At 35.6% G+C, this 25,020-nt stretch overlaps 1 protein-coding gene across 9 annotated transcripts in view; it reads right to left on the bottom strand.

The window, feature by feature from the left end:
* The window catches only part of ADGRV1 (adhesion G protein-coupled receptor V1), a 251,512-nt gene that overhangs the window by 210,361 nt on the left and 16,131 nt on the right, over nucleotides 1-25,020 (bottom strand). For 6 of the 9 annotated variants that reach the window (XR_003570537.1, XM_027878011.1, XM_027878004.1 and 3 more), the window contains exons 6-18: nucleotides 24,475-24,588; nucleotides 20,479-21,044; nucleotides 19,006-19,276; nucleotides 17,881-18,210; nucleotides 14,559-14,735; nucleotides 13,276-13,499; nucleotides 5,837-5,869; nucleotides 4,655-4,781; nucleotides 4,387-4,572; nucleotides 3,486-3,666; nucleotides 2,727-2,890; nucleotides 1,954-2,077; nucleotides 1,232-1,498 (exon numbers count right to left, since the gene is read on the bottom strand). Coding sequence is in view for 8 of the 9 variants with exons in the window: in XM_027878011.1 (XP_027733812.1) it covers nucleotides 1,232-1,498; nucleotides 1,954-2,077; nucleotides 2,727-2,890; nucleotides 3,486-3,666; nucleotides 4,387-4,572; nucleotides 4,655-4,781; nucleotides 5,837-5,869; nucleotides 13,276-13,499; nucleotides 14,559-14,735; nucleotides 17,881-18,210; nucleotides 19,006-19,276; nucleotides 20,479-21,044; nucleotides 24,475-24,588 (2,764 nt within the window). In the remaining variant the exon portion in view is untranslated. The remainder of the gene's footprint in view (nucleotides 1-1,231; nucleotides 1,499-1,953; nucleotides 2,078-2,726; nucleotides 2,891-3,485; nucleotides 3,667-4,386; nucleotides 4,573-4,654; nucleotides 4,782-5,836; nucleotides 5,870-13,275; nucleotides 13,500-14,558; nucleotides 14,736-17,880; nucleotides 18,211-19,005; nucleotides 19,277-20,478; nucleotides 21,045-24,474; nucleotides 24,589-25,020) is intronic. The other 3 variants (XM_027877973.1, XM_027877978.1, XM_027877986.1) reach the window with 2 other exon arrangements.

Genomic DNA, 25,020 nt, shown 5'->3' with positions numbered 1-25,020 from the left:
AAAAATATGTAAGCAGCATTTCATGCAGAGAGCAAGAAAGTAGATTTGCAGAAAAATGTAAGTGACATGACCAGAGATGATGTAATTCTGAGCAGAAAGGTTTGTATGAGAGGTAATACTTCATGTTTGATCAACTGGTCAAGTCAGAAGAAAAAGATATGTATTCAGAGATCCCAGCTCTCCTTTAGACCTAGAATAGAAATATTGCACTTTAATTAAATACAAGGCAAGAATAATGTTCAAGAGGTTATTCATACCCATATTATAGCCTACCTGAAAGGAAAAAATGCAAGATATCTTTGAAGTAGAGAAGAAGGTAATAGGATTTCTGTGTGTTTATTAGCATGGTAGAGACATTCCAACACTCTTTTTATGTCTACTGAAGTACATTATGTTTCCATCCCCATCCTGGCTTTCACCCTTTTTAAGAGCACTAGACCAGCTTTTATTCTAAAGTGAACAATGTGTTTGTGGTTTTAACTTCATATACCTCTATCTATATTTTCTTTGAGGTACAACTGTCCAATACAATTTTGAAAAGGGATATAACAATCAAGGCCAATATATGCAACAGATCATGGAAAGAAAATAATCTTTTTTTTTTTTTTTTTTGCTTTCAGGAATGCATATAGAAATATTTCATATTCTACCCATTCTTGTAAGAATGTGTGTCAGGAGAAAAGCCATCACAAGTTCACAATAAAATGGTAACAGAAAGTACCATCTGACCCTGAACACAGTTAAAGTAGAAACAGATCGCTGAAGAGAAAATTTAGGAAGGGAGAAGAATGGCTTTGTCCAATCATTTCCATAAAGTTGATGTTTGTTAGAGAGCTGCATTAGAATGAATTCTAGCTGACATTAGGAAACACATAAGCCACCTTATATTCAGGTAATTGATAAAAATTACCTATTTCTTATATTTAACTTTTATTTTCTTCCATGAGTCAAAATCCCATCTAATTTGGAGCATTTACATTTGAAAAGAGATTTTAAGTCCTTCATTTTGCAGGACAGTTTTCAGCTGCTTAATTTAATATTTGTTTCCAATCAAAAATTCAAGATGAAAATCCAAGCACTTTGTACAGTAATTTTATAGAAATATTGAAGCAAACCTTATTCATATATCGCCTGGCATTTATATATTGCTTTATGATAAGACCAAGCTGTAAAAAATACAGTGGGGAGAAAAAAAAAAGTCACTAAACATACATTAAATCATTACTTTTACCTGTAGAATTCAAAAGGAAGATATAAAATGTTTCATCAGTTTCAGGGGTATCATCATCATTAATATACACAGATAAGTTCTGCTCTCTTTCTCCCACATCAAACCAAATGACACTGCTCTTTCCACTCGGAGCAAAGTCTCCCTCCTCAGCTGTTGCGTCTCCATTAACAGTCGTGTACTGAACAGAAACAGCAGCATCAACAGATCCATTCCTTAGGACTGTAAAGATTGCAACGCTCCCTTCCGTAACGCTCACCGTCAGAGGCTCTGAAAAGACATAAGCAATAGACTTCCCTCAGTTCAAGGGTGAACTCCTTGCCTCTGACCTATTTACCTAATCCTCCATGAGAGGATCCTTCGCCTCAGGGAAACGTGAGGCACGTGTAGTAAGGGCATGGAAATACTTGTGGGCACAAGAGAATATTGTAGTGCTTAGCCACCCGACCAATCCAGCGTCAAAAAAGAGAGCAATGAAATACAATGAGGCTCAGAAGTAAAAAAAGCAAAAAACAAAACAAAACAAAAACACAAACAAAAACCCCAAAACAAAAACAATAACAAAAACAAACAAAAAAACCACCAAAACCAAATTCAACACAACAACAACAAGTACATTTGATACTAGCTCCACTAGGATAAAGGTTTCTCATTTATCTGATCTGTCAATAAAATCTGTTTGGGACAGTATATGAATTCAACATTTAAAAACAGTAATATCCAACCGGCAAAATAAATGGGATCATCATTCCTTGTAATCTGTAAAAATGCACTGGTTGTATTGCCCAGCCTTGCTCCATTAGTAGCATTGAATAATCTGATGATGAACACTTCCATCTCTTCAGGTACCTGAATGAGAAAGTATTAAGAAATTTATTTCTTGCATACAAAACAATGAAGAAATTAAAATGAACAGCTGAGGGGTTTAACAAAAAGATTTCTGCATGTTCTTGTTTATTTATTGATTCTTAGGTGTGTCAAGAGGGATGACAAATGACAGTTCATTCACTCACACAGAAATCATCATCAGTTAAAAATCCTTTAAATAAATCCCCTCATCTCTACTGTTGTACCAATGACCCAAAAGTTATCTTGCAGTTTCCTGCTTCTGATACATGCGACCTATTTCTACAGCTTTATTTATTTATTACTAATTATTCTCCTTCTTTCTTATATTACTTCAAACATACACATTAAAAATAAAAAAATGGTATCCTTGTTATCAAAACAAGGGATTTATTTATTGTTATAATTTAACCACACTTGACTACTGTCAGCTTCTAACCTTTTTTTGTGTATAGGTATGCATAGCATCTCGAATTCTTTTATGATTTGCTTAAGTAAACACATATAAATATAAAAGTTTTATACCAGTAGTTTGATTCTTCCTACAAATAATTATCAGGCTCTTAAAAATCAGAGCTTCTTTCTTAAACTGCAATGTTTTAGCACTTCTCTTCTCCACACACTTACACAAAACTACTGCAAAAATGGTTACCTCATCTGGTAGTGAGTAAATGGTGATATTTTTTGAAAACTCCAGATTATCAAAGAAAATAGTCCCTTGTTCTGGATAGACATCATTGGTACATGCTGGATCAACAATCCAGGATACACTAACATTGCCGTAATTTCCTTGGTTTCTTAGAACTCTGTAAGCAGCTAAAAATACAAACATATACAGTTAACATGCATTTTCAGAACAACACAAGTCAAAAAGGTCAGTAAAGCTGAAGCAAAATGAAAAGGAAATAACGAGTAAATCCACTGCTTGCAAAACTAACAATATGTGAGAGTACTACACAAAAGGGCACACACTGATAGACAACTACTGCAGTTCAAACTTGGTCAAATTTGTAATTTGTTATTGTACTTGATACAATAGAGGTAGATAAATTGAAGTCACACATACAAAATCTTAGCTCTATTTTTCTCTCACACAGCACCCTGTTTCTCATGCTCCCTAGGTAGAACTACTGCCTCCAGGCTGCATCTTGCACATACTTCAATACTCTGTCCCTCCTGTCTGGCATATTCTCTAGCCATATCTTTTACTGGACTGATCCCTATGGCTTTCCAGGCCCATCCTCCTCTGCTTCAATCTCCACTGTTCACTCATTCTGCTGGCACTGTACCCCTCTGGAAACTCCTGAGTGAAGACTTGAGGCAGACATTGAACTAGGAAGGTGAAATGGGGAAAAGAAGCCTTGCAGAGGTAAACAGCAGATAAAGCAGTAACTCTAATAAAAAGAATTACCAGAGTAGATGCTTTCTCCTTTACTTTCCTTTATTGTTATTGATAGCTCACCAGGTAGAAACTGAATGACACCATGTGGATCATCATTCTTCAAAATGGTTATATTGACCCTTGTGGCATTCCCCAGCTTGCCTGGCATTTCACTGTAGCCACTGAGTACTACAGCATATGCTTCATCCAGCTAGAAGAGGAAAACTCAGTCAGAACAAAAAGACATATTCAGTATTCACACCCCAAAAAAATGGGCAAACATCCACAATCTGTAGCCAGGTAGAAAGAGAGACAGATTTCAACAAAAGGAAACCACACACAAGTTCTACATGGACAATGGTTTTGTACATTGCCATCTGTAACGGGAGAGCAAAGATTTTAAAACCATTGACACTAAGCTAATTTTGAAAGAATGTATTAGCTTGGATTATTAATCCAATGGGACTTTGTATTTTATCTATTTCTTGAAAAAAAGCTCACAAGAAAAAAGCATCATGGAACACTAAAACAAGTATCTCATCTTTGTATCTATACCACAAATATTAATTTAGACTGGGGACCAGAGAGTGCAACTAACAGCTATTTATTCAAAAAGAAACAAAAAGAAAGCAGTTGTTCATACAAAGGTCAATTAAACAACGGCACTGTATGCTACAGAACGTCACGGATGCTAAAAAATTACATAGATCCAAAGTGTAACAGTTTCAATTTACAAAAAAAAAAAATAAATCCACTGAGGACAGTGAGATACTTCATTATCCAGGTATTCCAGGTTTGGAGGCTGGGAATACATTCTGTAGAAAAGCTATTGAATATTTGTTCTGCTTCTATATATTTTCCTATATTTTAATAAGTGACAAACTGTTACACTGTCAATACAGTTTGAAGAGGGGAAAATATTAATTTTAACCTCTGGAATCCCATCCATCCTTGTCAAAAGAGTAATTCTGATCTCTCTTTCCCCAGGCTGAAACTCCAGAATTCCTGTGCTTCCATAAAACTCATTGTTGTCCCTTGGTTCTACAGTGTAGTGCAGAAACTGCCTGACGAGACTTCCTCTGCTGCGGACAATCTGCAGCTCAACAGAATCCCCTTCCTGTAAAAAAGAAAATCCAGCTTTTCATAAGCACTCTGCTTAGTTGTCCATAATGATTAGGAGAAGTTATTTAGATAAATACCTTTATGCTGTAGGGACCTCTCGAAGACAGAGAAAATTCAAACACCCCTCCAGGATCATCATTTTCCAAAATAATAATTTCACGAGTTGTAAACCCATATTTCAATATTTGATTTTCCACACTGATCCTGGAAGGCAAAAGAATTTTTTTGAGAGATGGTTCTGTTTGGTAAGTAAATACACATCTGTGTAAAGGACATCAGAATCCCGATGAATTTTATGAATAAATTATGAATACAATAACCTGCGAAGTATATAATAACTTAGGAAAAACATGTCAGTTTGTTTCATTCATTTGCAAAAAAAACCAGCTTTGCTTATGAAGTAACTTTGTTTTCAGATTATTTTTTGCAGTTAATAGTTCTGGGCTTTTTAGTCACACATGCATACAATAAGAAATAGAATAGTGCACCAAGAAGGTAGAGTCACATTCAATATTGCTTGTATTTGGATCAAAACATAAGGGATGATTCAAATGACTTAAACAAAGAGAAATTACATTTCTTGCATTCATTTCCCCAGATATGTTAATTTTCAGTAACACTGAAGTTCATTACAATAAAAATGCCAGAAAAACTACTACTGAAGGATGCATCAAGACTGCACCTTCAAACCGATGGTTTTAATATGGCTTATTAAGTTTTGGGCTATCAATTTAGATTTCTGTGCATCTTCAATGTTTTCTGGAAGAAAACTTAAGTAAACAAACAGGAAATATCTATTTCAAAGGTTAACATGTCATGTTTATTGCATATGAAAAAGTATGTCAGCAGACAGAGTAATTTGTGTTGACATAAACTAAAGGGAGGTCATTCAAAAAAGATAATTGCCCATCTTTGACCACAGAAAACTTTCTATAATTTCAGTCAGTTCAGGCATTTAGTTGGGGCAAATTGTATTTCTGGCAGTTTAAAACAACTAATTATTGCATCAGACAAGGGAATACCAAACACTGAGCCATGCATTTGTAACTTTCATCATTCACAAACCCTAAATAAAGAAACACCTTCAAGCCAGAACCCCATGCCATCAAATTAAACACCAAAGGGCAAGCAAGCATTGCCTAAGGAAATGCAGAAGACATGATTCCTGAGAGGAAAAAAATTATAGATTCCATCCAAACCATTCACTTGTAAAACAAAGCATTGATTCACTGAAGACAAACCACAGTTACTGCACTTACCCAAAGTACACGACAAACCTTTCTGTCTCTACCCTGTCAACACAGAAGAAAAGAACAAAAGAAGGAAAGAAAGGGGGTGGGGGAAGGAATGAAAGTGCCACTTGCTGGAATTTCAACAGTGCTAATCTTAGATAGCAACAAAAATACCACCACCACCACCATAAAGCTTTCTTTTTCCTTTCCAAATATATGCATAATGTTCATTTTGTGGAAACCCTCCTTGCTTGGCATTTTCCTATTGACAAATGCTATCAAATGGGTAGTCCCCACTGAGGAGAAATGACCCCGGGACCAATTCAGCATGTCAAGGCCCATTCATGGGACACCCTACCCAGACCTCCCCCAGGAGCTTGATCACTGCCAAGCTCTTTGTCTCTTTGCAACTGCACCAGTAGCCCACATTTATAAATAGCTCTTCACTTAAAAATAGTATAATCAAAATGCTCCCATGATGAGTTATTTCATTAATCTAACACAGTAATAAAAACAACTAAGCACATTGGGAGTTATAGCATGTACATCTCAAAAAACTATTTTGGCACAAAATCACATCAAACTTTATTTTTCAGTTAACCACATTACCAGAGTAAAACACTAATAACAAAACAAAACAAACAAACAAACAAACAAACAAAAAAGAAAGACATGGAAAAAAAATTGAGCACATATAATGAAACTATCCCATAGAGGCATATGAAAGGACAGCATTGCCTCGCAATAACAGGATTGTATTTTGTCTTTCTTAATCTAAAATAAATGTGTATTAAATATAAAACCTGTATCTCCTATTAAAAAGGTATAAACAGATTACCAAAGCATTTATAAAGTGAAATTCTGTCTTAAAAAAAAGAATTCAGATTCAGAATTCAACAGATGTAAGAGTTCATTTAAAAGTTTGAGATAATAAAGCAAATATATTTGCAGATACATTCCTTCAACTAGGAGATCTGAGCAAATAAAAATTTCTCAGTGATTACCAAAGAGGCTACATTTTAAGTACTATATATTGAGACATTCTCCCTTCCTTCAGAAACATACGCAGAAGTTTTCCAAAATTATTGTTAATACAATTAAAAGATCAAGGTGAAAATTCCCAAGCTAAAATTTACGGTAAATTTTCATTTTATTGCTCCTAATGCTAAAATTTAATTCTATTGCAAAGCTAGTGATATTTCACAGGCAGAGATTACAAACGAACCAATATGTTAAGTGAGTTTTTGATATGTATGTACAATTTTAACTACTTAAGACATAATAATTCATCAGAAAATGAAAGAGCATGCCTGAAATACCATCTCTTTCAGCTTCATGAGGTCACACTGCATGAGTCCAAGCACGGCTCACACAACAAAAGGCCTCTTAAGAGGAACTGAGGAGTAGTGCTAGTATATAGTATCGTGTTGTAAAGCACAACAGCAGCACTATAGAAATCCAAGGAGTAGTAGAAATGAAAGTCTCAAGGTACCACGAGGTGGTACTTTGAGCATCTCCATGTGTTTTTTGGAAGGGCTAAGAAGATTAGCAATATTTTATTACTTTTATAGTCCTAGAGTAAAGAAACTAGTCAGATTTAGCCTACCCACTGCTAAAGAAAAACATTATTTTTGAGTTTTCTCCAGTCAAGTTCTGTTTTCAAAACTAGGTTAACTTGACTGACTGATTGATTGATGGATCTGACCATGTTTGCCCTGCATGACTTCCCAGTTTGCTACCACTGCTCTCACATAGTAAATGTTGGTTACTATTCAAAAACAGAACACTGGAACAGGCTCCCCAGGGAAGTGGTCACAGCACCATGCCTGTCTCAGTTCAAGAAGTGTTTGGACAATGCACTCAGGCACATGGTGCAATTCCTGAGGTGTCCAGCACTGGGCCAGAAGTTGGATTCGATGATCCTGATGAGTTCCTTCCAACTCAGCTTATTCTACCATTCTGTGATAAAATAGCCTGTGCAAAAATGGTACGGAAGCACCTACACTCAGGTTTCCTACTCTGAATTGTCATTACATGAGCAATTAACAGTGTACACAACAGGATCCATCATGTCTACGCTCTCAGGTACACATATAAATTCTTGTAACACCCTTGGACTAGGACCCACCAGGTGACTTCCCGGTTTGACCTTGGATTTATCTCCTTGCTGTGGACATGCCTGGCAATCACTGAGTTGCATCTGACCCCGATGGCCATCATCCAAACATCACGTGTTCCTGGCTTAACCTGCCCTTCCACCATGGTCTTGCCTCATGCCCTGGGTTCCAGGTTGCCTCCACTTCCCACATGACAAATCTCATGTGAAAAGGCTAGTCATCAGGGAAGTTCTTTCTTTAAAAAATCTTAATTATTATTTAGCAAGAACTGCAGAATAATTAGGACAACTAAGAGAAGCTTCAAAATGTTTCTGCACTTTTTAAAATGCATAGTACCATAATAAAGCACAAAGAAGTTTTTTGACTGAGTTTAAAATTACATGGTAATTATAAACTAAAGACCACTTCAAATAAAATCATAATTTTTAAGAGATGTAAACAAAATTCAGAGCTGTGGACCAATAAATGGAATCCTGAAGAAAGTGAATATTTTGAAAAGCCCCTGAGAAACTGAATTGAAACTGTGTATCTGTATTATTGTTACTTTAAAAACACACTTCTCTAAATACTTCTCTTTTGTCAGGTATATCAGAAAAGATGCATTCAGGTTGCCTGTGGAACGCTACTCAACTTGCTTCAATTTGTTCACCCCTTCTTTAATTTTTTCAGGATTACTTACTGACTTAATTAGTGGCAGGATCTAGCTTTAAAGAGTAGTATTAAAGTATTATGTGCCCCATTATAAATTCCACAGTCTTTCTCATCAGAGGGAACACATTCTCTCTAGAGGTAATCCACAGTTTATTTGACTTTGGAGGCTATTTTAATTTTTGTTATTCACAGCAGAAGATATATGGTCTTATTACTTTGAAAAGTAATAAAATCTAGCAGTAGGTGTTCAGTAACGCTCATGTAAACATTCTACTACTAGTTTCATGGAGGGGTTTGAAGTTTTTAACTTTCTTGCCTATCACTGGTTCCTGTGTTGCAATAGTTATTATATTGTCTCCCTGCATTGGCTAGCCAAATGGCCAATCCCCTCTTTTCCCCACCAGCCCTTTTAAGCTGGGGGGAGATTTGAATAAACTCTCTTCACTGTTGGACTCCCTGCGTGCTGCGTGGTGTCTGTCTCCTGGCATAGGTGCCTCCGCCGCCTGTCCCTGCCACGAGGGATGGGCAGCGGGGCGGGGGGGTGATTTCAGCCCTGGAATCTTCACAGAGCGGCCGGGAGTCACCTAAGAACTCACCCAAACTGCAACAGTTTCAAATAACTTTTTTCCAATTAAATAAGATCTGATCAAATCTTGAAGAAAAAGCCAACATTTTATACTGAAAAACTTAATTCTTGTAGCATCAGATCTATCTCTTCATGGAAAAATTACTTAGGAAAATAGATATAGTTCTGAAATAGGCACTAACCAAAGGAAATCTCCAAGTAAAGAAAGCATCCCAACTCCATTAAACATTGTTTTAGTATTTCTGTACATATGAACAACATACAAGCACTACATATAAGCCCTGAATTAAGCCCCATAGACAGTACATCCTGCTTTAAATGGGCCTTCCATAATTTGCTAATTTTTTGTCATGAAGTAACCTCTTGAACACAAAAGCAACTGCCCAGTTAAATCGTCAAACCTAGTTTGTATTCACAATTTCTTAAAAATCTATTTTCTAAATTTACTCAAGACAGAATTTCAATCTATGGAAATTTTTATCCAGAATCACAGGATCACAGAATCGATTAGGTTAGACAAGACCTCTGAGATCGAATCCAACGTATGATCGAACACCACTCTGTCAACTAGATCATGGCACTAAGTGCCACATCCAGTCTTTTCTTTTAACAGTTTCAGGGACAGTGACTCCACCACCTCCCTGGACAGTCTACTCCCATATCTAATCACCCCCTTCTGTGAAGGTGATCCCACTTGGTCCCATAGACTTGTAAGCATCTAAGTGTCACTCACTACCTCCTCCTGGATTTCAGGGGATCTATTCTGCTCCCCATCCCTGTCTACCAGCTCAGGGAGCCAGTTGTCCTGAGCATAACAGGTCTTACTGCTGAAGACTGAGGCAAAGAAGATGTTAAGTACCTCAGCCTACATCACATCACATCACATCACAGAAATCACTGGAACTGCAATGATCTCCATGTTACATTGCTTCAATTTTGTTTAATTATACACACATATATATGTGTGTGTGTATGTGCGCGTATATACACATACAGAATATGTATATATACATATTCATATATATGTATGCATATATAGAAACAAGATACATACGTATGTACACGGATCTATTCTGGCATCTTAATTTATGTCAGTCATGACTCAAAAAGATTCTGAGCATAAAGACTACTTAAACACTCAACTTTTTCTGGATTATCATTTTCACGAATCAAAATAAAGTCATCAGTGTACTGCTGTTCCCAGATCCTAAAGTCCCCAAGTTCTCACTCTCAGCATCATTAATTTAAGAGTACAAAAACAACCTGCATGCCCAAAGGGTCCTGGTCCTTAAATTGTGCCAATTGTCAAATTTATAGCTGTGTATCTGCACTGGGGGGACAACAACTGCCAGTAGCAGAATGCCTTGTACAGAAGGAAGAAACAACAATCTGATTTTTAAAAAACTTACTTCTATTTTTTGCTTACTGGGCAAAATGAGCAGCCCTAGTATGTATATATGCTTTCACAAAGCATAAACACTGTTTTCATGGCCTGTTCCACCTACATTCAACAAGAAGGCCAAAACAGATTTCACTACAGACATCTAACTGTATTTATGCTTAGTCTCAATTCAGGCCTACCTAGGGATGGGCAGATATTCAAACTGAATAATTCAAACTGCTCCTAAACAAAGAAAATATGAAGAAGCTTCAGCAGGTACAGGATTGTCTTGCTTCTTTATTACTTTTCTGTCTTCTTTGAAATTATATTCTTCAGGATATACATTGGCCTCCATTTTGTGGACAGCATTCAGAGTTTTTTTTTAATATCCACGGCCTACAGACGGTGGCCATAGAGCAAGGAAAAACAATACAATTTTTAATGGCTTGGAAAGTTTCTTCTATACTTATTGATGCAATCAAAGCTCATTTAAAATGTAAAGTGCCTTAACAACACCACTGAGTTGTAAATAATACATCCTTGTTAGAACTAATTATTTTATTATTTTGTCCATGCTATTACTAATTGCAATAAATAGAATGTTTATGAATATATCTCTATGACTTTAGTTTCATTAAAGTCCTTACATGCTCAATTTTTCTACTGACTTATGCTACAATTTATCGAACAGTGCAAGCACATCCACAGCACAGTGAATCTTCGTTTTCATGCTAATTCACTACTGCTGGGAGGTGCTGGCTGCCAGCCTTGAAAACCGAAATCTTCTGTTCATCCAGAAAATACAAACTATGTAGAAAGCAATACTACAAGTTTACACGCACCACCCTGCCAATCTCCTTCACCCCTGGTTTGAAGAGTTATCTCAGTACTGAAAGGACAGTCTTTGCAGACAATCCATTCTTGGCTTCTGCTCATGTTCAAGTTGTCAATTTTCACTCGTAGCCTTGAGGAACACTATCCATGTCTAGAAAGAAGTTTAGATTTTATGTCCTCCTTATTTACTTCTTTTTCCTGGCCAGACAACCTGCTCCTTACTTCACTCTCAGACCTTGCCAAGTATGGGAAAGCTGCTTACTGCTGGCACACTTTTTATCAGCCTTTTCATGATAGGTAGAACCAACTACTCCTGCCATACACAGAGAAAGTAGAACAGTGGTTGCATTTGTTCAGCTGCAGCTCAATCCTCTTTGTAGACATAATTTTCAGGGCAAGAGGTTACTACTCGGAGTAAGAGGCAGAAAGCGGTACTTACACAGAGTGTACAGCTGTCCAATCTGAAAGAGTTAATCTTTTATGCTCTCCAGTTCCTCTATATACTTATCTGTTTCCTATCCTTCCACTTAAATTTTTTTGCTACTTTACACACCTTCTTCACAACTCCAGTCATTATTTCTAAACCTAGTTTCCTACAGAAACTCTTGATAAATTCCTTCAGGCAAACCAGTTTTGAGCAGAGAAAGGAAATCAGAAAACTGCTTGCAATAGTCTTCATTTGGTTTTGTCTTAAACCAAGGCCATCTTTTTGGTACAGTAGCCAAGATAGAATGAAATAATTCATTCTGTACTAGATGCATCAACCAGTCAGCTTCTACAGAAGAAGGCCAATCCTGAAATGACCAGAATCTTTCCTGTGGGACAGAATGATGCTCAAAAAACAGGATCAGCAACAGCTTGAGGAGTTGGTTGATGGTTTACTAGCATGTAACCTACATGAGTATCTGGTGTTAAAGTTCCCAATAGCTAGACTGAACCTCCTATATAGCACAAGGATACTTCTGCATAAGGACTGTGTAAGTAGTAGATGCTCAGTGTGGACATTGCAGCTGGCAGACCTCTATTAGCATGTTTCCAGAAAAAAAATAAAAGGGGGAAGATATACCTTAGATTATTAAGAGATATTAGAAGAAGTGGTGGTATTTCGAAACTATATATATATAAATGAGTTGTTGGAAGCAAGAGTGAAAAAACAGCCAAGATTCTTCTGTTAGTAAATCAAAGAGGGAATACATTCCTGGATATGAAATAAATCAAGTAGTCCGAGTAGTATTCACATGCAGACAACAATAACTCGTGAGTTCTCTTACAGCCTCAATTATGCTGCAGTCCTCATCTCACACAGAAGGGAGACTACAATACTGCTTCAGAAACACCACTGCTTCTCTGTAGCTGAGGCATGTGATAAAGATCATACTGGCCTATTTTGGAAGCCAGTATTTGTGATGGAAGCATCTAATTATCAAGAGCAAGCAATACCGAACACATAGATCAAATAAACAAAAAGAGTTGACCTAATTCTGCATTAACATCCTGGCTATAAACCTTTTTCTGACTTAAACACAGTTATCTATTGCTTTCTACTATTCATTAGAGTTTTCCCCAATATCTCAATAAACATTACTTTTCTGAAAACATGTGTTATAACCAAGTACCATAACTAAAATCAAAGCTAAATAAACATTTTTAATAGCATACATTATTTTAATCAAAATATAGAGAAAATTAGGTCTTTAGATAATAAGCAAAACCATTTCTTACCCTGATCTCCACTCAAGAAGAATCCACATATAGTCTGAAATTAACAGCTCAATATTCCTTCAGGCACTTATCAACACAATACAAGCAATACCTCATAATTAATAATGTGCCAATTTGTTACATATAAATTGAGTATCACAACTGATACATATGAATAAGGATTAGGGTACAATACCTGTCCAGAGTTAGTAACAAAGTTTCATTCATTTCAGGTATATCATCAGCTTTAATAGTAATGTTGATTGTGGTATCACTTTGTCCAGATATGAAAACAACAGAGCCATTAAAAGGACTTATATCATCATGTGTTACTGCCTTATGATTAGGACCAAAGGGTTTCAAACTCCAAAACACTGTGGCTTGACCATCAGTCCCATCTCGATGCAATGGAATGGAAACCTATAAAAATGTAAATCTTCTGTGACTTGTAAAAATAGATGCAAAACCAATTAACCCCCTGCCACATAATATTTGAATAAGAGCCTCAAAATGTTCACCTTGGGTTTTTAACTTATACCTATGTGTAAGACATGGAATCAAAGACGGTATATCAACAGAAATCTATACTGAATCTTATCCTTCTAATCATTTATACATTATATACTTAGACATGTATATATTTATACACACTTAGTGGAGGTGACAGATGATTAATGTGACAGATCACTTAGAACCCATAAAAAAAAAGCCTTGTGTGACTGATTTACTCAGTGCCCATCTTATCAAGACACAACTTCAGTTTAAATGTAGCCACCATAATTTTGCTCTGGCTGTAGCTCCAACCTGTACTCTGTTTAAGGAAATGAGCAGTTTTATTCTGAGAATAAGAAACAAGTTATCTGATTCAGGATTTGAGGGAGGATTTCAGTGAAGACAACTAGGGGAAATGTAAGAAAAGACATTTTATAATGGTTTCTATGGCTGGGACAAGGGCATTCAGATGGATGGCAATACATTTGAAAGTGCTTTGTTGGGTTCTCATGAAGAAAACAGCATATTTATTGAAAAACAGACCCAGCAAGCCAAATTATATATTCACATGTAAGTCACCTCCAGGATACACAGACACTTCCATGAATTTTGGGAGTGATATCAGCCCTACTTAACATGACTATCCTTGCAGGTGATGAGAGAAATTAAACTGTCTGCAGCACAGACAGTTTTGCTTCATGTGACCATCACAACCTAACTGGTTCTAGACGCTTGAAGAGAAAGCAAAGATCAGTCTCACTTTTCTGATGACCTAACACATTATTTCAGACCTTAATTTTATCAACAATTTTTTTACCTTTTTGGTTTTTTGTTTTTTTAAAGGAGGGGAATGCTTAGGGTAAGACAGAACTTAAAGGAAGGATTTTGATCACATTAACTTTCAAATGTTACAATGAATATAGAAAACTTTGCTTTCTCCAAATAAATTTTGCATACTAAGGGGAAATATAAAAAACGTTTACTTACCACTGTAGCAGGGGAATCTTCTGGCTCAGATAGAATAATTGGAAGATTGCTAATAAAGCCTATTTCTCCATTTGCAATATCTGGAGTAATCCTCAGAGAAATATTTTGGATCTCACCTAATCGAGGACTCATGGGTGGGACTAGAGGAATTCTATTCACCAGCTCAACTTTTTCCAGCTGTGGCAAGAAGTAATAAAAACTTGAGAAATCAGAAGCCTTAATACCAAGTCAGAACTATTCTGACATTTTGGAATAAGTTTCAAATGCAAGGAGCAAAACATCTCCAGAATAAATTTGTCTTACTGGCAACATTGTAACAAAACTCTGTAAGTATATGTGCAAAAAATGAAGTGGATGACATTCAGCTTTTTTGGCAGAATGTCTCAGACAAATTATGTCTATATACACAACTAAATGTATGAAGAAGGATAATGAACTTTCTAGTTTGGGCAATTTATTACTAGACCTATGAACTGATCTGACAAGTGCCCAAACAGTTGTTCTAACTTCAATTTTTTGCCATGCATTGATAAGTACCTGCTGAAGTTACTGACACCATAGTAATTTACAATAACTAATAGGCTAAAATTACATTCAGAATTGAAAATCAGTACAGAATTTCAAAACCATAGCCTCCTCTTGTGTTATTGTAATTTTTTATGATTTATTTATACTAGGAAGAATTAGAAAAATGTTTATTCTTCTTTGAACGGAAAATACTATTCACCAAGCCCATCACAGCACTGACATGGCAAGGAAGGTAGAATCTTCCTGTTTCAATATTTCTTTCAAATATAATTTATACCACCAGGAGATTCTGTCTACATGCATCATAACAATAAATGTTTTCATTTGGTTGATTTGTATATACTTCTGCAAACATTTAACTGGTGCATGAACCACCAATGATAACCAAATTTAACTCCCACTAAGATGCTTTTGCTTGGAGTTATCAGATGCTATCATATAGGTTTTAGTGGAGGAGAGGGAAGTGTCCTTATTTAAATCTATACAGGGATCATGAATCACCATTTCAACTGAGGAGTTTTAAAGCCCTTTGATTCTTAAAACTTGGGCTTTATCATACTTTGTACTACTGTTGCTTAAGCAAGAGTCAAAAATATTTATGAGCATTTTATTTGATGATAGATGGGAACTGTGTTATAAATACTGTATTCAGCAATTAATTCTCAACCATACAAGCCAGTTATTGAGAGTCTGAGGAGCAGAAGGTGGAACTGTTTGTTTTGCTTGTTTTGTAAGCTTTCTTAGATCAGTAGGCCCTGAGTGCACAATTAACAGCACGCAGGAGGACCACAGTTAGCTCAGTAAAGTTTCTGAAACACTACAGAGCTGAAAGAATTCCTTTAAGTGCTTCTGATTCTGGACACTTTGAGATTAAAGTAATAATTAATTAAGTATCAAGATTTTTTTAAAATTCAGTGTTTCCTCTTAAAGCAAATTAGCTTATGAAGAAAATAGAATTCATTATTAATTGAGTAATGCCAAGTAGTTTATTAAACTTCCTGTCCATACCAGAAGCAGTCTGCATGTCAAGCAACAATAGGTTATTTAATTGAAGATGTCACTGAAGAATGTTAATCTCACTTTTCTATTTCCTCTATCCATTCTCTAGCTGTCTTGAAGCTTCATTTCTTCCTCTGCCCCTCCTACCCTGAATCCTGAGTTGATCCTTTATTGGACCTAGTACCGATTCTGTAATTTTGTCAGTCTAAAAATGTTCGCTGAGATTATCATTTATTCACAATGTAGAATGATCATCATAGTGATACATAAGGGCATTTTAGTTCCTTCTCCAAATGAATTATTTGTACTGAAAGTTGTCTCTGATGTTGTTTACTCAACTAAAAAGATTTTTATGGTCCATGGAGAAAGTATAGAACATCCGTCCCCCATTTCCCTGAAATCTGCAGTTTGAAAAGCGAGGTCAAGTGCCTGCAGAGCAGTGCCTGTATTCTGAAATACTTGTCACATGTATGTCTTGTCCATAGCCCACAATGAAATGCTATTTCTAATCTATTGTCTAAAAAGGTCTTGGAATTAGATATTTCAGATCTCATGCAGATGGTAAAACATATGGATCTATTCTAATATTTCAGAGCACAATTCCCTATCTAACTGTGAAAGTAAAAACAGAGTGTGTGCTAGTAAAACAGTAACATAATTCTGATAACATTTTTTTCTCTTTGTTTTTTTGTTTAAGAGAGTAGGGGGGGGGAAGAGGTGGAAGGAAGAAATCTTTTCAGGATTCCAAAAGAAATTAAACATCTTTGGTAGACTATAAATTACAGACAAAACCTACAAATTTTACATTTATTATTTAACGTCATCTCTATTTGAAGATGTCAAAGACACATTACTTAAAATGAGAACATCAAAAAGAAATAAGAAATTACTCTGATATTTGGGCTTTGGATGCACCAAGTCATCTCTTTGTCTGTGTATCAAGATCGCTCCCTGGGCTTATGATCCCAGACGACCAGAGTGGCAACAGTTAATCAGAGGAAGTGGAGATAAAGATGTAGTCTTAACTGTAGATTAGAAAATGTCCAGGTATCCCACAGAAGTATATCTGAAAAGTAACCTCCTATCAAGTAAGGAAATCTAGTTTCCTCCAGTGAAAAATGAAAAAATTAACTGTAAAATGGAAATTATTTCTTTAAGCATTTTTGTAAAAAACCCGGTTTTCTTTCAAAGGCATAGTTTTAGTGAATTTTTCCAGCTAATTTTATGAGCAATGATAGAAGCTCCCTCCTTACAAATTCAGAGAGGAAAAAAAATTAAAAGAATCGAAAGAGTACATACTGGGAAAACTGCAAAAAATAATTTTCAAGTTCTCTGGTCAATTTTGCATATAAATTAAATATATGTTTGATTATTTTGAATTTTTATTGATTTTAATTTCTAAAATTTGTTATGTTTCTGTAACTCAGGAGCTTTAATTTGGTTACGAAAGCGAAGGGGTTGACAAAATAACATACCTGAATAGGTAATTAACCTTTGCAACATTTTGCTAAATTTCATGAGGAGTGCTTGAATCCTATTACAACAGTCTATTTTTTTTAATATGGTGTAATTATAAATAATGATTAGGAGTACAGCTCTTTATGGTAGATTTATGGAAGCTGTCTCTTAAGAAGAAAGTTTTCTTGGCTACAGAGCTAACCGATTTTTTATTTCCTTTTTGTTTTTTTCCAACAGGCAGGATCATTTTAATTAATTAAAAGGGAAGTAGCCACTACTAAATTATATCCTTTATATTACACAGGCTAAAAAAAATCCCAAAACACAACTGAGATACCTGTATGAGGAAATGAGCTCCATTTTGAAGAAATGCATCATTTCTTATTGGAATATTTATAGTATCTTGTGTATTTCCTTCTGGAAAGATGAGAGTGTTTCTTTTAGAAATATTTAGAATGCCGCCTTTCGCTCTATCAGGATCCAGAGCTCCAGCTGGAATATACAGTGCAGTATAAACCAACTGCACATCTCCAACTGTTCCTCCTTCCCTTGCAAAACTCAAGGATAGAAAGCGTCCCATTGGATTACTTTCAATCTTCTGATTCTCCAAAGGATAGAATTTTATGAGGCCATAAACATCATCACTGTCCTGAATGTAAAACAGAAGCTGCAAAACAGAAAATGGCATCACTTTACTCAATGCTGCATTACTCTATATCATAGTTTCATGCCTTCACAAAAGCATGTCCTGACTGTCACCATACATTTTTTTCCTTAGTGAACTGGCATTCAGGAGAGAAATCAGATTGACAGCCCAAAAGCACTCTTTGTACACAAGCAGCACAGCACTGACAGTGGCAGCTTTCCAACTGTGTATCATCCATGTGCCAGAATGAGCTCTGAAAAACTGATTTTTTGGTTCAGCAGCCAAAGTGGGTAATTTAAAAATGTTTCAGATTGTAAAAAAATTCATTTTATTCATCAAGCTCATTTCAAACCTTTTTTAAAAAGACAAAGGAGGGACTCCAGTCACAGAACTGTTGGCAATGCTGCCCTTTATTTAACACTTCAGAGGTTACAGTCTTAATCACCAACCCCTTCCCTTGAAGTTGTTACTCTGTACAACATTTCGGTAATCATTAAGACAGGAAAGAGCAAGTGAAAATAACCGTCCTTCATTATCTTAGAAGCAGCCACTTGCGACAACATTTATGCAATGCTCTGCATGCTGGGAAGAATCTAAACGGAATGCTACCACAGTAAAAAGGTCTGGCATTGTATAAGTCAAATACTTTACATATGGCTCTATACGTTAAGATTCTATTAAGAATTAATTTGTTTGATTTCTATTCAAGATTAAATCCTTTCATCAGTTCAGCCAATCAACCAATGTTATTAAAACTATTAAAGTCTTTGTTACCCATTATTACCTTCTCCAAAAGAATTTTAAAAACAAACTTACCTCAGATGGCTCACTGACTTCTGCACCTCCCTGTATTGTGTGAGGTAAGAGTTTCAGAATGTAGGGCTCTGTCTCTTCTGGTATATCATCATTAATGATGTCCAGAAAAAGTGTCACTAGCATCTGTCCTTGACCAAAACTTATTTCCCCAGCCTCTGGAAGAAGGTCTGCAGTCACAGGTGAGGGATCACTGCTGTTTCGGATTATAACCCAGGAAACAGAAACATTTCCATGTGTTCCACCATTTCTTACGATTGTGATCCCTTCAAACCTGTGGTTTTGAATGAAAACAAAGACCCACTGTATAAAATCATACTTAATACTGGCTTGCTTGGTTATTGATTCCCTAAAATATTTACACTGATCTAAGTGGTTTCAACAGACATTTGACTCAAGGCTTACAGTTTGTGAAATCATAATACACATGTAAGACTCACTCAAGTGTTTATTCACAAGCTCTTTGCAGTGTCACTAAAGATATTTGTTAGAATCCATTTTGTTTACAGTAAGAAAGATAATGAGAAGCAGAGACTGGGCACATTTTACATTTGCCTTGAGAAATAAAAGTCAAATTTCAGAAAACTTTCTGTCTATTATCTTTCTACATCGTGAAAATTGTTAGGCGTGAACATTCAAATAATGATTTTGAGTAAACTATTCGCCTCTGCATTGAAAATATATTCAGTTATCAATATTTATGATACTGGAAATGTCAGGTTGCCTGCATTTGATGAGCATATGACTACAACAAAAAGTCTGGGAATGACTTACAAAAATTTAGAAAGTCAGATTTATTTCTTTACTGTGTATAAGAAGGAAAGATGAATATCCAAGTACTGGGCTCTACATAACATAAAATATTCTTTCAAAATTGTTCATAGTATGATTGCTTGAGGCATTATCTGTTTCCCTGGGGATGAACTACTGTCAGTAACTAGCATTGGACATTTTTATTGAGATTGTCAACATTGCATATCATTCCTGCCTATAAAACTTGTACAGAAATTTGATTTTAATCTCTGTAAAATTAAAAAAATTTAAATTACTTTTAAATTTAAAGTATCAGGGGAGAAATACACTCAGTTTCTTTAACCAGAGACAGGTTTTATAGGCAGTAAATACAAAAGTTTAGCAAGGAGGAAGACAGAAATCTATTTCCCACTAAACTGGTGTGTAGCAGCATCACAACTAATCCTGCCTTTGGATTAAGGGTTTTTCACTAATCATATAAACTGATAGAACAGTTATGGTTTATTTACATACAGTTTATAAATATTAAAATACTTCCTGCATAATTAGACATTCCAACTTCTTTGAACTATTTGTAGATAAAGTTGATAATAACAACACCACACTGAGTGATTTCTACATTATATTTTAGAAGTGATTTTATAATTACTTTTAATGATATCCCAAGGATGCTTAACAATGCCAAACAGATCTCTTAAACTGACTAGATACTAGATGTAGTACCTTGAAATTTGGTCTTCATCAATGATAACAGGGTGAGCTAGCAGAACACTGTTGATTGATAGCACTCCATAGGGTTTATCATTCGGTTGGATAGTGACTTGAACAACAGATGGATAAACCAAAACAGCATCTCCCTGCAAAGTGTCCTCAAGAAGCATAATCTGAAAGGTCTCAGCAATTTCTGGTATGGCATCATCAAGGATTTTAAATTTCAAATATGTTTCATGAACTAGAGGTGGGAAAACAAGAGTTGTATTTGGCTGTAGATCTAGGAAGTCTACGTTAAGTTGTGCGTGTGCTGTTGAATCCCCAGTTAAAATGGCGTAACTGACAGAGACTTCATCTTCATCAGGTCCAATTGATTTTCCACTGATATCCTTACCACGAACCACTTGGACTGTTACCACATCATCTTCCTCAGGCACCATATAAGCACTCTGAATAAAACGCACGGGACTGTCATTTTTCTTAATATTAATCCAAACAGAATTTTTTGTGTTGTTGATTTCAGCCCCTCCCTCCACACTCTTCAGACGAACAACAAACATTTCATCATTTTCAGGTATCTGGAAAAATAATATTAGCAACTGGGTGTAAGTCACATTTAAAATACAGGCAGAACACTCATACTGAGAAATACAGTTTATGTGTTTTGCAGAAAAAAGAAATGATACAAACTTGACAAAGCTCATTTCATATTAAGCAGGAGAGAAGTCTTGCTTCTAACTTTTGTTAAAAATTCCTTATCAAAATCAAACCTCTCTATTTCCTAAAACAGACTTCTGAGGTCTGACAATATGAAAAAGGGTGGAAAGTCAAACAAAAAGACAAAAATTAGTGAAGAATCAGATTTTTTTTTTTATTTTTTTGGATGTTGATACTGATCTACCTCTATATGTGCCTGAGAGAACACAGGAAAAACTTATGAACAGGACCTACTTTGGCCCATCTGTCCCTACACAACTGGAAAAGGAACACATCCTATATTCAGACAAACCCACAATCACAGAGAAAATTTCCATCACAGATCTGAGAAAGAACTTTTTTGTGCTTAGCAGTATTTAGATTTTGGAATTTCTACAAAATAACTGTTTAAAACTACATTTTATTTCTAGTTATTTTTTCTCCAGTATCTGATGAGACAGATAATAAAGAATGGCTCATAAACTATAAATTACAAAATTAAGACTGAAATTTTTGCTTTATATTACTACTAAAATATATATATGGAGGCATACGGTGTGATTCTTGGGGTGTCCTATGCAAAGCAAGAGTTGGACTCAATATTCTGGTGGGTCCCTTCCAACTCAGCATATTATATGATTCTATGATTCTATATTTTATCTCTCAAATCTGGATTTGCTAAACCTATGAAGCTGAAAATCTATGATTTTTTATTAATATATATAGGTAAAAGGTAAATATTTAAAAATTATTTATGATGTTTGCATCTCACCCTTACTGTGGACTGCTGGAAACCATTAATATTTGCTTCTGAGATGAATTCCTGGACAAAGTTACAATTTTTTTGCTAATGGTCTGTTATAAAGTTGACCAGTCCTTTTCATGAACTTCTGTTTACTGAGCAAAAAAGGCTCTGAAAAAGCTGCTGTCCAATATTTCTCTCTCTTTAGCACTTGTTTGTTTATTGGCCACCCTCAGATTCTCTCTAGGACTAAGAGAGTGGGCATGATACCCTTGCTTGGCTTGTGGCACTGAAACTCTCATAATGCTGTCAACCGACGCAGGATTTTGTTGTCAGTGTGAGATCTGGATGCCCTCAGTCACCTTCATCCTATGCTGAGATATCACATGCTTGGTTACCTCACTACAATAAATGCTAACTTATGTTTCATTTAGTTCACTAATTAATATACCACCTGGCACCATAAAAATACACACTTAAGAGAGTCAAAATGTATCCATAACTTTAGTTGTAGTATAGCAGTAGTTTAGTAGTATCTTAGCATCTCTTAAAAGTGGGACATGCTACAGTTTTTAATGGCGTCATGACTGACCAATAAAAAACCCAGTCAGACTTCAAAGACAAAAACATAAAGGATTTTCAGTGCTGTCTTGCCTCTTTAATTTTCTGTTAACAAAGTTTCCATTATTCCCCACTAAAAAGGAAATGCATACAATAATAAATGTAGTACTGTAGAGATCAGATCTGCAGTCTCCTACTTTCTGTAGGAAAAGAGCGACGTAATTCAGAATAATAAGCTGTTTCATTCTTTTTCCTAACTTTGATCCCAACAGCTCAAATTAAGCTCTGAGAGTAACACTGAATTCTTGTGCATTCCATCATCACCATCAATAAAGGATTTTTACACAGATTTAACCTTTTGTGTGTGGCTGAGGAAGACTTTCAGTGAGTGGACTAGCCACAGCTGTACAGTTCAAACTTTGAGGAAAAGAATGTTAAGAGCACTTCTTGGAGGTAAAATAAAAATTCTTTCTGTGTATGTTGGCCAGTCTTTGCGAACGAAGATCCAGGGAAGGTCTTTACACCTTCCAGCCTGCGCATTGGATTTTTCAGGTGAGACACAGTGTGCGCAGAACTGAGCCCACGCTTTAATCCTGAGGTTCATCTGCCGGGGCCAAGTGAGCTTGGACGGTGGTAGCGAGGTCCTCAGGACGTAGATGGATTGCCTTACGGGCTAACGAGCTCCATCTGCCTGGGGAGGGGCCCTGACTGGGAATCGAACCTGGGCCTCGGTGGTGACAGTGCTGCGTCCTTAACCACTAGAGCACCAGGGGCTCCCTTTCTGTGTATAAGTTACAGAAATACTACATCAAATCCGAAAGAGAAGTTTCCACATACCAGTCTGGCACAGTCTCTTAATATCAGCATAGTCATGGGAAACTGGTTTTTATAATTACAGAAATATGTAAAAAATTGCTTTAAAGTTGCTAATTTTTTTTCCTACACAATTCACATTTTTTCCTACACAATTTTTCAAGTGAATTTCCTTATTAAGTTGTTCTGTATCACGTTCACTTATTTTGTTGCCTCTATTTCCTTCTCAATTTCATTATAAATTTTTAAAAAAGAAACAAAAAACTGTAAGAAAATGAAAAACACAAATGGAAAACTAGAAGACTATGTTTAGTTAACTTGAAATAGCAAGAAAGTCTCACAATTCTTCTCAAAGACCAATTTAAAACCTGACAATTTTTAATTATCACTTGGTATTCATGTTCTCCACAAGACTCCCTTTTCTTTTAAGTATGTTATCTACTTTTGGTATTTTTTAAACTACATTTCTGTCTGGAGACATATCTAGACAGAAAACATACAATTTTTTAAATCTATCCTTTCCCTCCAGATTTTGCGTGCTGTATTCTTTCTTTAGCAGAACACATAACGTCTGCTCTATACAGAAGTAAGAGCAACCAAGTTAACAAAGAATAAACTGCATTCACAGGCATCACTGAGGACATAATCAAAATATAAGCAATGTTATGATTAGGTTCTTTTTGCCTAAACAATTAATAAAGACCAAAAGAATAACTTGAGTTGATTATGCAAAACTAGTCTGAATTTGCAAGGCAGACGATTAGAAAAAATGGAGAACGTTTAAAAAGAAACACAGAAAAGTTACACATAGAAAGGTAAATCTAATACAAAAACTTGTATCTAGTTCAAGAAAGTCATCCTTGGCCATCCAAGGACCTCAGTATTCCATCTGAATATGAAGTATAATGCTTTCCTGGGTATTTATACATTTACTGTGTAGCCCCTAACAGGTCTAATCAGAGCAGTCAGAGTATGTTCAGAAACTAAAATATTCACTGATAGGAATTACAGAGGCAGCACTAAAAAATAAAATTTTTAAATAACAGCCCATTGAGAAAAAAGAACACTTTGTGAAGTAGAAGCACTACTACCTCTGTTTAAACCCTGCCTAAATTTTTGTAACTTAATAAAAGTGTCTCCTGAACAGCAGTTAACTTTCCATATATCCAAAGCAAAAACAGTCAGCTTATTCTTACCTGATCATCAAGCACTGTTAAATTATAAATCAACATTGATCTGCCAGGCGTAAATGTAATATTTCCTCTGGCTGGACTTAGGTCTTCTTCAGCTGAGTTTGGTCCATCTTCTATCTGCGAATAATTGATTTTTATGAAAAAAAATACATAAAACATGTATAAAAATGTGGCATAACAATCAATATACAGTTTGTGACATGCATAACAAATGACTATTTATTCAGTCACCTCCTGACCTCAGGCACACACATTCAGTTGTGAAAATCTCTCTTTTTGGTACATGGAGTAACTCAGAGGAACTCAGATTAACCGCTCAGAAGAAATTAGGTATTGATAGAAAAAGAGGAAGACAATTACTTCCACATAGGCCTATTAGGACTCTTTGGTACCTCTTGATGCATTAACTGACTCTTTTAAAATAACAGAAAGGATAGAAATTTTCTTTCAATTTAAATTATTAACTAATTTAATTTAAATTTCCTAATCAGTTCCAAGACAGAATAATAGCAGTTACTGGGTTTGTGGCCTTTCTATCTTGACTTGTGA

The sequence above is a fragment of the Empidonax traillii genome, unplaced genomic scaffold, assembly GCF_003031625.1.
Source record: "Empidonax traillii isolate 1590-97213 ecotype Southwest subspecies unplaced genomic scaffold, ASM303162v1 scaffold4:size3804566, whole genome shotgun sequence".
NCBI classification, from domain to species: Eukaryota; Metazoa; Chordata; class Aves; order Passeriformes; family Tyrannidae; genus Empidonax; species Empidonax traillii.
The sequence above is the reverse complement of the archived record's forward strand: the minus strand, read 5'-3'. Positions and strand labels throughout refer to the sequence as shown.